At 43.0% G+C, this 15,884-nt stretch overlaps 1 protein-coding gene across 2 annotated transcripts in view; it reads left to right on the forward strand.

The window, feature by feature from the left end:
* Positions 1–14,505, forward strand: part of nbas (NBAS subunit of NRZ tethering complex) — a 339,860-nt gene extending 325,355 nt beyond the window's left edge. For both annotated transcript variants that reach the window (XM_038800239.1, XM_038800240.1), the window contains exon 52: positions 13,480–14,505. In XM_038800239.1, the coding sequence (XP_038656167.1) occupies positions 13,480–13,755 (276 nt within the window). In that variant the 3' untranslated portion in view covers positions 13,756–14,505. The remainder of the gene's footprint in view (positions 1–13,479) is intronic.
* The last annotated feature ends 1,379 nt before the right edge of the window (positions 14,506–15,884 follow it).

The following is a 15,884-nucleotide window of genomic DNA, read 5'->3' on the forward strand; positions in this document are numbered from 1 at the left end:
CTTCGTTCAGAAGGCTATTTTGGCACATTATAAATTGCAAATACTGTATATCTGATATGAAGATTCTTTTGGTTTCCAGTTTTAATGTTTGCATTGTATGGAAAGGTTAAATCCAATCATTTCATAATAATAGATTAAGTATCATTAGATGTATTAATTTATAGTAGTCCATTGGTAACATATTGACCATGAATAAATAGTCCTTCTCAAACCTAAGTTCATATTTTAAAAGAATTTTGTGCGACCTTTACTTCATCTCTGCCTGGTGGTCCTGCCATGAGTTGGGGCATCATTAGCATGTATCATTATATAATGCATTGTGTGTGTGGCATATAGTTAAGAGCCCCATTTCTGTCAGGACAGCCTGACTTCTGCATTCTCCTTGCCATACTGTGCATTTATTTCCACCCCCATCCCCATCCTGCTAGTTTTCTCTTTTAGAACTTCCTTTAGACAACTTTCAATCCTTTCTGCATTGTCCACATTGAACAGTCATCAAATATCCAGCCCTAGCAACCTAAAGTAAACCCAAGTGTTTCTTTGGGGTCCAGGGAACCTGAAAAAAAATTAATTAATTAAATACAACAGATTTAAAATAACGAATATGAGAAACTTCAACAAAGAGGTTTGTGAGGCACTAGAATGTACTGCAGAGTTAGTGATTGAAGCAGAAGCTTAAAGATAGTTCAAATTGATGATTGAAGGAAAGGAAATGGTGATATAGTATAGAATGGGCATAAGGAACTAAGATTACAGCTCATGTGGAGGATAAAAACCAACAACAATTTAAGTGATTACAGCTTATCTCTATATTATAATTGATATGTAAAATTTTGCATCTTAACAGACTCCCGAGATTACAAAACATGATTATTATGGAGCCAGTTCATTAACATGTATTATATTTACTCCCCAAAGCAACCTTAGGAGCATGAGCAAAAATTAATGACTTCTATTACTACTAATATGTCAAATTATTGTACTGCGACCTGAAATTAGCACGTGAAATAGCTCTGATACATGGATCTACTTAAACCTCAGGGAATTCTGGCTGTTGTTCCACTGATTATTGGTAACCTTGGATAAATTGGATTGGATTTGCTTTATTGTCACATGTCCGGAGGTACATTGAAAAGTATTGTTCTGCGTATAGCCCAAACAGATCGTTCCATATATGAAAAACCATAAGACGTACAATAAATACACAATGTAAATACATAGGCACAGGCATCGGGTGAGCATGTGGAGTATAATACTACTGTGTAGAGAGATGTGTAGAGAGATCAAATTACAGAAGGTCAAGCTTGCTACAAATTTGGAAAATAGAAATATCCTCCTACTGCAGAGTAGGAATTATTCTGTATTCACATTGGTAATTGAGATATGCATTTGCGTCATGAGAGTAACCTAGCTTCAGGCACTCTGCTTCAAAATTTGTTCTTCTGGATGGCTTTTGTAGATGGAATTTATTCAAGTACTCCTTAGATTTCTGGTGTGTTACACAGAATACCATCTGTTTTTACCTTCCTGACACTTAGATCAGATTATCCAAAGATTGGGGAATTCAAAAACTTAGCATGAAGAGTGCATTTGATAGACTATGTTAGAGTTGAAGTACATTGAGCAGGAAGGTAAAAACCTCCCGAGAATTTCTACACAAAATCGCTGCTTAAGCCTGGTAACTAGTAACAGGAATAAAACGTTAAAACATTATTTATTTATTTATTTATTAACTTTAGAGTACCCAATTATTTTTTTCAAATTAAGAGGCAATTTAGTGTGGCCAATCCACCTAACCTGCACATCTTTTGGGTTGTGGGGCTGAAACCCAAGTAGAAACGGGTAGAAAGTTCAACTCCATACGGACAGTGTCCTGGGACCGGGATTCGAACCCGGGTCCTCAGCGCCGTGGTCCCAGTGCTAAAACAAATTGTTACATTAGCCTTTCAAATCTGACATTGTTAAACCCTCCTTTCCATGCTGCAATTATTTGAAGGTTCACAAAACTTTGGGGACAGGAATACTCTCCTCTCACATTTTTGGATAACACAAGACAAAGCTTACTCATCAATTATCATTTTATTTTATTCAAGACTATTGATTTCAACTTTTTTAAAGCAAGGAGAATGAAATGCTGCATAATGGAACCAATTATTATGGCAGAGGCACAAGAAGGAGGGGAAAAAGAACAGCGAGTGCGGGAAGAGAATAGAGGAATATAAATGAATCAACGGTCATAAAACTTATCTTGTGAGGATAAAGTTAATTCAGCTGATGGGTGGGAGCCTGGCAAAAGACTGCCAGTGAACGAGGGTTGAAACTCAGCTGCATTTAATGCATTCTCTTGTTGCACTCTTCCCTGAAGGGATTAGCGATGAAGGAGCAACACTTTGAAGCTCGTGATTCCAAATAAACTTGTTTGAATTTAACCTGGTGTTGTAAGACTTCTTACTGTGCCCACCCCAGTCCAACGCCAAAATCTCCACATCATGTTCCATGAAGGGAAGAGGGAAAAGAGAAGGATGATAGATGGGGACAAAATGGGGGAACAGAATGGGAAGGGGTGATTTCATAGAATTTACAGTGCAGAAGGAAACCATTCGGCCCATCTAGTCTGCACCGGCTCTTGAAAAGAGCACCCTACCCAAGCCCACACCTCCACCCTATCCCCATAAACCAGTAACCCCACCTAACACTAAGGGCAATTTTGGACACTAAGGGCAATTTAGCATGGCCAATCCACCTAACCTGCACATCTTAGGACCGTGGGAGGAAACCGGAGCACCGGGACGAAACCCACGCACACACGGGGAGAACGTGCAGACTCCGCACAGTGACCCAAGCCGGAATCGAATCTTGGACCCTGGAGCTGTAAAGCAATTGTGCTAACCCATATGCTACCGTGCTGCCCACAGATGAGGGAGTGAGGAATGGAAGAGAGGAGCGCTGCAGATGGTGCTGTTTACATTATACTGTGAAAGGTTCTCCGTGTGCACACGTGTGCAACTGAACAATGTCAGTTGGCGATAAAGAATTGTGGGTGAGCAATTCAAATGATCAATCATCTTGCTGAATATGCTGTCTTCCAGACAGCATCTAAACATGGAGAGTCTTCTTGGAAGCAGGGGCCAATAGCCTGCTTGGTGAGCTTCGGAGTTTAAGGGGGCTTATCAAGTTTCTCAATGGGTGTGTGTTCGGGGTGGGGGGGACAGCACGGATACAAATTTTCTCAGTGAGGAACTTGATGAAAACTTACTCCAATGAAGTGTTGTGAGTCAGGGGAGCTGTGGAGGGGGTGGGAATGTAGTTTAGATGGAAATGTTGTTAGGAGCTTGGAATTGAGGCAGTGCTCTTTCTCGAGTTGTGGGCGACTGGGGAACACAAAAGCTTTGTGGCCTAAGGTTTAGGTCGTGTAGGTTGGATGTATATGGTGGGGGAGGGTTGGTGGGAAGCAGGCCCTGAAAGTTCTGTGTTGTGGGTGTGAGGAGACAATGGAGAAAGTTGGAGATAGTGAAAGTACTGTTCTTTATAGGCTAGACTACCCCCCCCCCCCCCTCCCCATCTTGTTCGCAGAGAGATTGGAGTGGGGTGAGGATGAATAGAAACGTCATTATTCAGTAGGGGGAGGGGTTGGTGCTGAGAATGTGCTCAGTAGACTGAGAATGAAGAGTAAGTAGTTGAATTGAAGATTCCAGCAGCAGAGGGATTTGATGCTAATTGAGGATGAGCAATTGGAGTATGGGCGTGCTGGAACAGGGTGCAATGCACCAAAGATTTAATCGATTCCACGAGGTTGCAATCTATCTGGAGGTTGCTGAAGTCTTTGAACATAGGAAGTTTATGTGCCAAAAACATAATGTGGCAGATTTGGGGTTTAACATGCTTGCACAGGCTCTGTGTGGGATAGGACCTGTTTGGCAGGCTAACACAAGTGATGTTGTTGCACATGTACCATTGCACTGTTAATATAAGCCTACTTGTGACATTAATAAAGATTATTATTGTCATGTTCATTCTGCTAGTTGGTGAAGTGGGAGGGTTGGGGGGGCTGTTTCTGCTTGACTGGCCAATTCCACAACTTTGCCTCCAGTGGGCTAATGCTCTTTGATGCTCGAAGTGAACATTTCCACTAAAACGATCCACAAAAGTTGATGAAGAACATTTATTATCCTGGATAGTAAATAGCGTTTTCCCGCACTGCATGTAGATCTAAAATAAATACAAACCCTTCTGATAACACATTGAACAGCAAGCACTAAAGGATTATTAAATGACTCTGTGTTTGTTGCTTCCTGAACCTGAATATACAATTAGCATATTTTGTAAAGTCTTCCAATTCTAAACTTAATTCCAATGCCCCCATTTGGCTCCTTTACACCTGGAAACAAAGGCTCTACAGCAATAGCCCTCTTGGGTGAATATTAAAATAATGTATTTATCTGATACCCAGCAGATCCCAAAAGCCCTCCCAGCCAGTGAATTGTTTTTGAAGTGTGACCACAGTTTTTAGTCAAATAACCTAGATCGCAGCGTAGAAGTCGATCGTTGAAGCCTGCAAAAATCTTTCCAATATTAGGGTTGACTTTACGCTGAGTATAAAATGTGAACTGCTGGTGTGGGTAGGATTGAGAGGTCATGAAGTGAGGGAAACCTCAACACCATGCTCCACTAGGACTTAAAGAAGGACTTGTACATTCCCAGAGAGGGGCAAAACAAATCTGGCGCTGAACCTTCAGCACCACCATCTTGCAACATGAAGCGTTTGGGCAGCAAGCAATTTAAATGAGGACAAACTCAGCTGGTGAGTTCTCTGAGGGCTTCTGGGACCTTTGGTGCATTATACTGGGGGCCGAATAAAGGGCCGTCTAACAGATATGAGTATTCTCAGATGAGGAGAGATGCACAGCTGAGACATCTTATGAACCCTCCATTCACAATGCAAAAAATCAGCAAAAGGTACCAACAAATGCCACTCTAGGAAGGCTGATACCGATAAGTGACACTAATTGATCACCTTGTTTAACTCCATGGTGACAGCCTCAAACTGCCCAGAACAAAAAGAGAGTCAGGAGGAATTGGGCAGCTTGACCTGCCTCACTTGCAATTGTAACAATTGTTCCGCTTGCAGGTACACACACGAGAAGCAGCAATCAACCCATATGAATAGGACCAATGAATATAGACTGATGTCTTGTTGACAGGGCAGGCCCAGAGTTGTCCCGACTGTCTCGTTCAGTGTATTCAAACTTGGCTGAGTTTGAATTTCAGTCAGACCTGCGGTTCTGACTGCGGTTTAATTTAAAATATCCAATTCAGAATTTAAAGTGTCCAATTCTGTATCAGGCCTAACGTTCAGACCATTGGCCATTTTACCACATAGAGTCCGGTATATTTAAGACAAATAGATTTCTGTACATTGTGCTGAATACCTGAATGATTTTTCAGTGAAAGCAATGTTCTCATTAAATATTAGTTGGGGAACAGGAAGAATATGGTGAACACGATCGTGGTGGTCAAGTTGCCAAGACCTTGTCCTGATACTGTACAAGCTTGCGAAGGAATGATATGCTTGGGCAGGATCTGTGGAAAAGCCAGGTCAAAGTAATGTAATTGGCAATTATTGTAACATTAATCTTTCATTCAGCAATTCAATTAAAACGCAACTTTTTTAAAATTTACTGATTTTAATTTCCTGTAAAACATAGGTGACCTTTCAGATTGTAATAAAATCGCAACTAACATATGTTAAATATATTTTACATATGATATACATGTAAAATATACCTGTCTTGTGACTGCATCATGTAATATTCATTGTAAAACCATCAGTTTCTTTGTTTGTTAGGTAGAGATGTATTTTTTTTTCACTACATAGTCATAGAATTTCCATTAGATCATTAGCTGTCATCTGCTCCATCATCTAAGGTTGACTATTGTTGCCAAACCTGCAGATATTAATTAAAAGTTTTTGGACTTTCTCATCAATTTCAACACATCTGTTGTTTTAACACATTTGACCAGACTATTCTTCTCCTTTGACACCTAGCTCACCGTGTTCCATCCTCACCTGCAGTAGTTTCTCTTCCTACTCCTGTATTGCTACATCTGGTCTCCAAAGGATCTATCCTGGGTTCCCTTCAATTTCCCATCGAAACACTGAACCTCAGTAACATCATCCAAACACACCCAGCTTCACCAACACCTAGATTTCCGCTGTCTCTGATTTGTCTGCTATTTGTTTGACAACCAGTCAGTCCTGGATAAGCATAAATTTCCTCCAACTAAACATCAGGCAGACCAAAGACATCACACTACCAACTCTGCCTCCCGGGCCACTCACTTTATCTCTCGCTTGAAAGTTCTGATGACATTAATTCTCTCTCTCTCCACATGGATTCTGTCTGACCTCTTTTAAACATTTCCCATTTCTGTTTCAGAATTATAGCATCTGCAGTATTTTGCTTTTGACTCTGTCTCCACTCACTGGTCATTTTCTGAGGCTGAGTCACGCTGTTCACATTCTTTGCTTCCTATTTGACCATCCAGCTTCTCCAGCTTCCACCCTAAACACATTAAAGAAGCCATCCCTTATGGACAACCCGTCCGTATACACAGGATCTGCTCAGACGAGGAGGAGTGTAACACACATCTACAGACGCTGAAAGATGCCCTCATATGAACGGGATGTGGCGCTCGACTCATCGATTGACAGTTCCAACGCGCCACAGCAAAAAAATGCACCGACTTCCTCAGAAGACAATCACGGGACACAACTGACAGAGTACCTTTCGTTGTCCAGTACATTCCCAGAGCGGAGACACTACAACATCTTCTTCGCAGCCTTCAACACGTCATCGATGAAGATGAACATCTTGCCACTGTCATCCCCACACCCCCATTACTTGCCTTCAAACAACCGCGCAACCTCAAATAAACCATTGTTTGCAGCAAACTACCCAACCTTCAGAACAGTGACCACAACACCACACAACCCTGCCATGGCAATCTCTGCAAGACGTGCCAGATAATCGACATGGGTACCACCATTACACGTGAGAACACCATCCACCAGGTACGCGGTACATACTCGTGCGACTTGGCCAATGTTGTCTACCTCATAAACTGCAGAAAAGGATGTCCCGAAGCGTGGTACATTGGCGAGACCATGCAGACACTGCGACAACGGATGAACGGACATCGCACAACAATCGCCAGTCGGGGAACACTTCAGCAGCCAAGGGCATTCAGCCTCTGATCTCTGAGTAAGCGTTCTCCAAGGTGGCCTTCAGGACGCGCGACAACGCAAAATCACCGAGCAGAAAGTTATAGCCAAGTTCCGCACACGTGAGTACGGCCTCAGCCAGGACCTTGGATTCATGTTGCATTACATTCATCCCCCACCACCTGGCCTGGGCTTGCGAAATCCTACCAACTGTCCTGGCTTGAGACAATTCACACCTCTTTAGCCAGGGGTTACCCCTATCTCTGGGTCTGGAAAGACTCAATTACCTGCAAATGCTCACATTCAAAGCATTGCCTTGCATCTTTGACTTTGTCTATACATATGTTTCTGGAACATACCTTCATTCACCTGAGGAAGGAGCAGTGCTCCAAAAGCTAGTGATTTGAAACAAACCTGTTGAACTTTAACCTGTATTTGACCATGAGATGAGCTCTGACCACATATCCATTCCATTACCAAAGCTGCCTATTTCCATCAAATTATTTTAACGTGTGTAAATGTCGCTGGCCAGGCCAGCATTTGTTGCTACCTTAATTGCCCTTGAGAAAGTGGTGATGAGGCACTCTCTTGAACCACTGCAGTGCATCACAACAGTGATGTTTGGAAGGGAGTTTTAGGTGTTTGGCCTAGCGGCACTGAAACAACAGTGATATAGAGGTAGTTCCAAATCAGGATGCTGTGATGTTCCTTTGCATCAGCTGCCCTTCTAGGTTGTAGAAGTCACTGGTTTAGGACGTTTATATGCCTATCTATAGACATCTATATGCCTCTAGGGCAGCACGGTAGCATTGTGGATAGCACAATCGCTTCACAGCTCCAAGGTCCCAGGTTCGATTCCGGCTTGGGTCACTGTCTGTGCGGAGTCTGCACATCCTCCCCGTGTGTGCGTGGGTTTCCTCCGGGTGCTCCGGTTTCCTCCCACAGTCCAAAGATGTGCAGGTTAGGTGGATTGGCCATGATAAATTGCCCTTAGTGTCCAAAATTGCCCTTAGTGTTGGGTGGGGTTACTGAGTTATGGGGATAGGGTGGGGGTGTTAACCTTGGGTAGGGTGCTCTTTCCAGGAGCCGGTGCAGACTCGATGGGCCGAATGGCCTCCTTCTGCACTGTAAATTCTATGTAATCTCTGCCCCTGTCTCAGTTCATCTGTTGCTGCAACCTTAATCCATGCCTTTATTACCTCTAAATTTAGCTATTTTAATGCTCTCCCAGTTGGTCTTCTAACTTGCATACTCCATAAATTGGAACTCATTCAGAACTATGTTTCTGGGCATTACTATACCAATTTATTACCATGCACAGATACAACTAGGTTCAGTCGTTTCAATTAAGCTTGGCTGGAATTTTGAGATGGGAGGCTTCAAATTCCCTTACTGTAACTGCGCTAAATAGAGACATTTCACCTTTAACCAAGCTCCACCTCAACTTCAGGCTACATGCGGCTGAAACCCTCAAAAATAGTTTTCCGACCTCCACATTGGATTATTCAGATGCTCTCCTGGCTGGTTTTCTATCCTACATAGACTTTAGCTCATCCAAATCTGCTCCACGATCTTAAACCTTTAGAGGGATGTGGCACGGCCAACATTTGCTGCTAACCCCATACTCCCTTGAATTGAGTGGTTTGCTAGGCCATTTCAGAGGCAATTAAGAGTCAATCACATTGCTGTGGGTCTGGAGTCATATGTGGCCCAGGCTAGAGAAGGATGGCAGATTTCCTTTTAAGGACATTTGTCAATCAGATTGGCTTGTATCGGCAATCGTAGATAGATTTATGGTTAGCATCATTGAGATTAACTTTCAACTCCAGATTTTATTAATTGAATTTAAATTCAATGGTGGGGTTTGAACTCATGATCCCAGAGTGTTAGCCTGGCCCTATGGATTACCAATTCAGTGATATTACCACTACACCATCATCTTGTTGCGTTTATTATTCTAAATGGATGTTAGGGGCGCGATTCTCCGAAATGGAGACAGAGTGTTCGCGCCGTCGCGTTTCAGAACGGCGCGAAACGGGGGTGGGCACTACAGACTCTAGCCCCCACAGGGGGCCAGCACGGCGCTGGAGTGGTTCACGCCACTCCAGCCTCCCTTCCCGTCGCCAAATGGGCGCCGCGCCAACCCGCGCATGCGCAATTGGGCCACGCTAACCCGCGCATGCGCGGGGGACTTCCTCAGCGCGTCGGCCCCGACGCAACATGGCATGGGGTTCAGGGGCTGGCCACGTAATAAAATAGGGCCGGGGTTGGAGCGGCCGGCCCGCCGATCGGTGGGCCCCAATCGCGGGCCAGACCCTGTTGGAGGCCCCCTACCCCCCGGTAAAGGAGCGCTTTTCTCCATCCCACAGGCCGCCTCCTGACCCTACACGCAGAGTTCCCGCCGGCTGCAAGCAGTTGTGAACGGCGCCAGCGAGACTCTGCCGTTTCCGGAGTATCGGCAGCCCAGCCGCGGACAGTGGCCCGCCAAATGCGTCGGTGCAAATCGTGCTGATTCTCCGCTCCTTGGAGAATTACCTGCCAGCGTTGGACCGGCACTATGGGAAAAAATGGTGCGAACGCCGATTCTCCCATATGGCGCGGCATGGGAGAATCGCGCCCTAGATATATAAGTTAATATGCTGAACTAAAATACTTTATTAACATTAACAAATAACCAAAACTTAGCCAATGTGCCTGAACTCGCAGTTGCTGAGACTTGCTTTCATTGTTACTCTGAAGTAACTCCAAGTTGAGTTAATTGGCCTCAAAGTACGGCTGTTGTCTAAACTGGAAATACGTCAGTTCACTTTATGCCACTTCTCCCTCTGCCATAGCTGACGCAATTCACATGCTTGTCTCAAATACTCTGCACAGATTACTTGAGAAAACCTGAAAATAGAAATCAATATTTAGGTATGAGTTGTTGATGCTCGGTGGCGCAGTGATTAGCACTGCTGTCTCACGGCACCGAGTACCCGGGTTCGATCCCAGCCCCAGGTCACTGTCCCTATGGAGTTTGTACATTCTCCCCGTGTCTGCGTGGGTCTCACCCCCACAACCCAAAAAGATGTGCAAGGATAAGTGGATTGGTCAAGCTAAATTGCCCCTTAATTGGGGGAAAAAAAGAATTGGGTACTTTAAATTTATTTTTTTTAAACGAGTTGTTGATGCAGTGACTTAAGGTAAGGCAGTTGAGGGTTCCGATCTGCTGGGAGGAGACTAGATGTAAAGTTGGCATGGGAGGGACAGGATGTGCAATGGCGACAATTCTTTTATTTTAACCCACTGCCCAACTCAAAAATTATGCACAGCATAAATGCATTAGATTTTATTTGAAGAAATCCAAAGATATCTGAATCAAAGAAAATTTACCTTTTTAAGTGCAAAATTATACGTGACTATTTCTATTGAATTTGGGAGTTTTGTATAATGGAGTGAATATGCATGGCTTGTTACATGTCCCGGTTTAAATTGGGTAAGCATTAATCTAAAGTTGATTATCGAGCAAAAAAATACTCTGAATATTCATCAGTGCTCAAACCTGATTTAATCCCTGATTCATTCTCAAATTTATCAGCAAGTTCTAGGTTGTCATCTCAAGAAGTGATGATAAAAATATCAGGATAATTGATATAAGAATGCTGTGGAATGACTAATCTTTGATAGTTGCTTATACCTTCATCTAGGTTTTATTTTTATTTTATCATACCCAGCATAAATTAAAAATTTGTGCAATGTATAAATGATTTATAACCAGTCAGTTTGTGGTGTTTTTTTAAAAAGTCACATTAATTTAACCACTTGCATGGCCTGGCCCAGTTGGTAGTACTCTCACTTCAGGACCAGGGGCCGTGGGTTTAAGCTTTCTTTATGATTAGAGTACAAGATCAAGGTTGCTATTCTAAGACCATTCTGGGTATATCCTGCAGTTTCGCAGAGGTTGGCCTTTGGATTGCATGTCTGCCTGATTCTGTGTTTAAAGGACCCATGACACTATTCAAGAAAGGATAATGGGAGTTTTTCCAGTTTTCCTTTCAAACCTTTTAATTCTGAACCAATGTCACTAAAATCAGTAGCTGGTCACCCATATGACTGCTGTTTGTGGCATCCTGCTGTGTGATAGTTGTCATGTTTCCTAATGTAGCAGAAGCCACTGCTTGTCAAAGTAACTTCTTATATTTGAAGTACTTTGAGACATAGTAAGCTGCTTTCGATGTAAGCTTTTTAATGACTCGCCGCTGCTTCATGGCACAGTAAGTTACAGCTTTCACTCCTCGCCACTTTTCTTCAAAGTGTTCATTCCCTTACAAACAAGGCCCCTGCCATCCATGATCTTGTTGTGGATGAAACTTTTTAAAAAACTGTTAGCTCACAAATAGCAGCCGCATGCCTCTTACTTATCTCTTTCCGTCTGACCATGCTGCCCACCCCCAACCTAGCAAACCGGCTTTGTGGCACAGTAGCTTTCACCATTAAATTACACCTTGGTCTCTGCCAACTTCTTTAACACCCTTTCTTGTTCCACCCCTCTCACTTCTCTTTAAATCCTCATTCTATGCTGATCTCACATTCTCCACCTTGAGTTTCTCTTTGAGTTATTCTCACTCCTCTATATGATTCATCTCAATGAATTCAATTTCCAGGTCAACTCTCCTTTTCCTTTCTTTAATGCTATTACCCTTTTATTCTCCTTTAACTTATTCTTATATACAAATTCTCCAACTCATAGTCACAATCACAGACTTGCATTTTCCATCTTATGTGGGCCATTTAAACATATGGGGCTGAATTTACTGGGGGGGAGGTGGGTGTACATTGGTGCACCCCTTTCTCCCCCTGTCGTCCTGCCCTCAAGCTGCTGGCCAATCTGATTAGCTGGCAGTTTTTGCAGTCTCAACAGTGGCAGAACTCAGTAGTGGGTGCTGAAGGGCCATGGATACCAGAGTCAGATGTCGGGCTTTTTTGGGTTGGGAGGGATCTGGCACACAAAAGTTGGTGTACAGTTTTGGAGGTCAGGTGGGAGCCACAAAGTGGCTTTAAATCTTAGGAGAGGGTGTCCACGAATATACACAGGGCACCTCCCAAAGGATTGGCTCTCCTTTTCCACCGTCCCATAAGGGAAAATACAGTTTGGACCAGTATGCTTATTTCCCCCCTTTTACTGCTTTTCCCTTCAGGTTTTTCAACAACTTTGGTGGAAAAAACCAGCCTTCCCATTCTCACCCACCTTCTACTACCCAGCATATTAAGCCAGTGCAGGTATATTGAGGTCCTTAAGTGGGCACCAATAATAAACCCACCCCATGGTCTTGATCACAGAAAAGACCATCTCTGACTACTTCTTTGAATCTCTCACAACTGTTCACCGCCCTTACACCCTTCTGACTCCATTTCCTTCTGTGTTCGTTCATGAAGTAAACTTTCTCCCAGTCACTGTTCACACTTTTGGCATCCTCCTCCATCCTTAGCTGGACTTCTTACCGCACATACTCTCCATCACAAATATTGGCCGTTTCCCTTCTGCAACTCCTGCCTCTGTCCCTGCTGCTAATAGTTTGAGCCATTTCTTAGGCAGGCCAGAAAAGCATTCCAATCATCATCCATCCTTTGTAATCTTCAGCTCATCTGAAACTGTGTAGCCAAAATGCTATCCCCTACCCAGTCACACTCATTCATCAGTCCTATCCCCCGAAAAGCCTCCAGTTAAAAATTCTCATCCTCATGTCAAATAATGTCTTGATGATCTCACCCCTAACTATCTCTATAATCTCTCCTGACCTTATACTCTTTCCCACCCACCTGAAACTCAACACTCTCTTTCAAATCCAGCCTCTTGTGCATCCCTATATAATTCCCTTCTTAAAACTTCTAGCTCCTTCATTTTCTTTAGAACTGTCCTTGAAGCCCACCTCTTTGCCCAAACCTTTTGCTTGCAAGCCCAACCCCACCTGCTCTCCAACACACACACACACACCTTCTACTCCTTTGACTCAGCATCCATTTAGTCTGATTAGTATTGTGAAGCTTACTGTGATGCTGTTCTATATTAAATGTGCTTAGAAATACAAATTGTAGAGTTAGTAAAACAGAAAGAGCTATGAATTGATAAGTGTTTGAGCATTTGTATTATGACCCTAATGCTTAATGTGCAGGTCACGTGGTTTGCTGTAATTCAAAGTCTTCAGTAACTAATAAGATGTAAAGTTTTCAAGAGACTACATAGAAAATGGAGACTCATCATATTTTTCTTTTTCTAGATGGATGCTTCCAGCTATGATTCAGAACTGCTTTCCCTGCTGCTGAACAACAAATTAGTGGTAGACTGTGTGCCTACCGTTTACTACCCTTGCCTTATGAAGCATCTTTTGTCCAGTCATGATGAAGGACAATGCAGTGTTGAAGAGATAGCAGAACAATTGCATCAAGCAGGCTGCACTGCAGAAGGAGGTTCTTTGCTAATGTATCACAAGACAACGCATCCATCATTAAGTACATTTAGTGCTGCATTAAGTGTTACAAAGAGGTGGTTGTGAAAGAATTGTGCCTTAGTTGCAAAGTTGCAGGAAAAGACCAAAGCATGAACTTCCTGCCCTACTCACCTTCAGTGGGATGGTGGGGTGAAGGTTAACATCACTGTAATTGCAACCTGGAAATGTTTGTGCTTCAGTCAATATTATCAATGTGGTTGTGTAAGCAACTTTCCCACTGCATTAGTGAAAATTAGAATTTAAAAATTCTTCAATTAATAAAAAAAATTAACAAATACTGATGGAAAAAAAAAGTGATGGTACTTCAGCGCACTTCTAGAATTGTCATTGTGAAATAGTGTATTCAAATTTTCAAATAAACTTGCAATTTTAATTCTGTAGAATGATTTCTCCATTATACATCCTCCATACACCAAAGGTCTGCTTCCCTGATCAAAATTGTCACTGCGCTCTAATTTATTCTCATTTGTTATAAGCACAGGCACTGCGCCTGAGCAGCAAGTTCAGTTTTTCCTCAGCTTGAACACAGAGTTTGTTGTTCTTAGTGTTGTTTCTGTGGTGATAAGCATAGCAATGTATATAGTTGGATATACGACCTCCGGCCAGCAGGTGGGGGACGGTGATCCACCATGTGACTCCACAGATTGGGCAGTTAGTAGTAAGTCGTACTAGAAGACAGTCTGATTAGAAGTAGCTCCAGGAGAATTCACTTATTCGTTATCATTTGTGTTATATTTCATAAGTTATCTTTTCACGTGTTCATTCTGTTAATAAACTATCTTACTAGTCAAAGAACTAGATGTTCTGTGTGCATCTTTACCACTGCCACAACACAGAACATATAACAGTTTCCTTTTTTAATTCTTGGACTTGGCTAGAGGGGGAGATTTCTGCTCCTGTTTTCACAGGTAGGATCAACAGCGGGAGTGGAAATTCCCTTGGAAGGTGCAAGACACGATTTATGCCGGCGGATTATGCCAGCGTTATATATCATGGTACCCGCCTCTTCTATTAATTGTGGCTTAGAGCTGAACATTATGGCGAAGAAAATTGCTGGAACGCCATTTCTCCCATCTCTGAAAAATAAGAAGAGAAGATTTCACCCCAAAGTTTCTGCATAGCCAGGACTTATCAGAGAGCACAATATGGGACAAGATTAACTTTCAGTGACTCCAGCTTTCTAACTCTTTCCTGGATAAAAAATATTTCTACATTAACCTCCATGAAGGGTTTCGGACATTGCAAAGATTGTTATAGCCGCCTTGATGCTCACTGCCCTGAATTTTCATCCTGGAGGTGAGAAACAGGAGTCTGAAAAGTTTCTGGCTGAGCCCACCTGCCTTTTGAGAAAGTGCCCGCAAATGCGAGATCTTTATTCCCAATGGGCTGGAATTGCACCAGTCAACCCACAAAAAAGTTTGGAGGAAGCCACAGGTGCCAAGGCGGGCTATATCTTGCCACCCTTGGTGCTGTGGGATTCTGTCTCAGTTAAAATAAAAACACAAGGCCCACCAACTCTCACGCCCTCACCATCCCCTCACACTCAGCGTAACTCATCCATGCCACATCATGCCCCATGCCAAGTTATGCCCCCCCCCCTTCCCACATGGTGCAGATAAAGCACACATACAGCATACATACTAAGACTTGGCTGAGAGCCCAGACATTCATTACTCTTGTTGAAACAGCTGTGCCCCAGAGAAAACTGGTTTTCTTGTCAGCTCTGGCTCTCGGATTGGTGCTGTCAGCTTTGCACTGTTTATTTAAGTGGTTTCAAGGGTTTTTCGTTTCTGTTATCAATACTTTAAAGGGTTTAGATGATTGACACTTTTAATTGCCTAGTAGCGAAATACATTTTAATGTAGTGGAAAGCAACGAATGATGACTTTTTAAAGCTATGCTTATACATCCTACTGTCACATTTGGGTATATTTCTTTTACACAGTGCACAGTTGGGTCAATGGGCATAGGAGTGTCAGAGTTGGCATAAGGAGCATGAGAGGCCATGGGAGATTGGGTGGAGTGCCATAGCCTGGTATGAGAGGTTGTGGATGGAATTCCATAGCTTGCATGAGGGGACTCACCTAAGGACTCCACATACAGGCGATTTGAGGGGTCATGATCACAACTCTTTGAAAATCTGGCCTGACTCAATAGAAATTATGGAGGGATAG

The sequence above is a fragment of the Scyliorhinus canicula genome, chromosome 6, assembly GCF_902713615.1.
Source record: "Scyliorhinus canicula chromosome 6, sScyCan1.1, whole genome shotgun sequence".
NCBI classification, from domain to species: domain Eukaryota; kingdom Metazoa; phylum Chordata; class Chondrichthyes; order Carcharhiniformes; family Scyliorhinidae; genus Scyliorhinus; species Scyliorhinus canicula.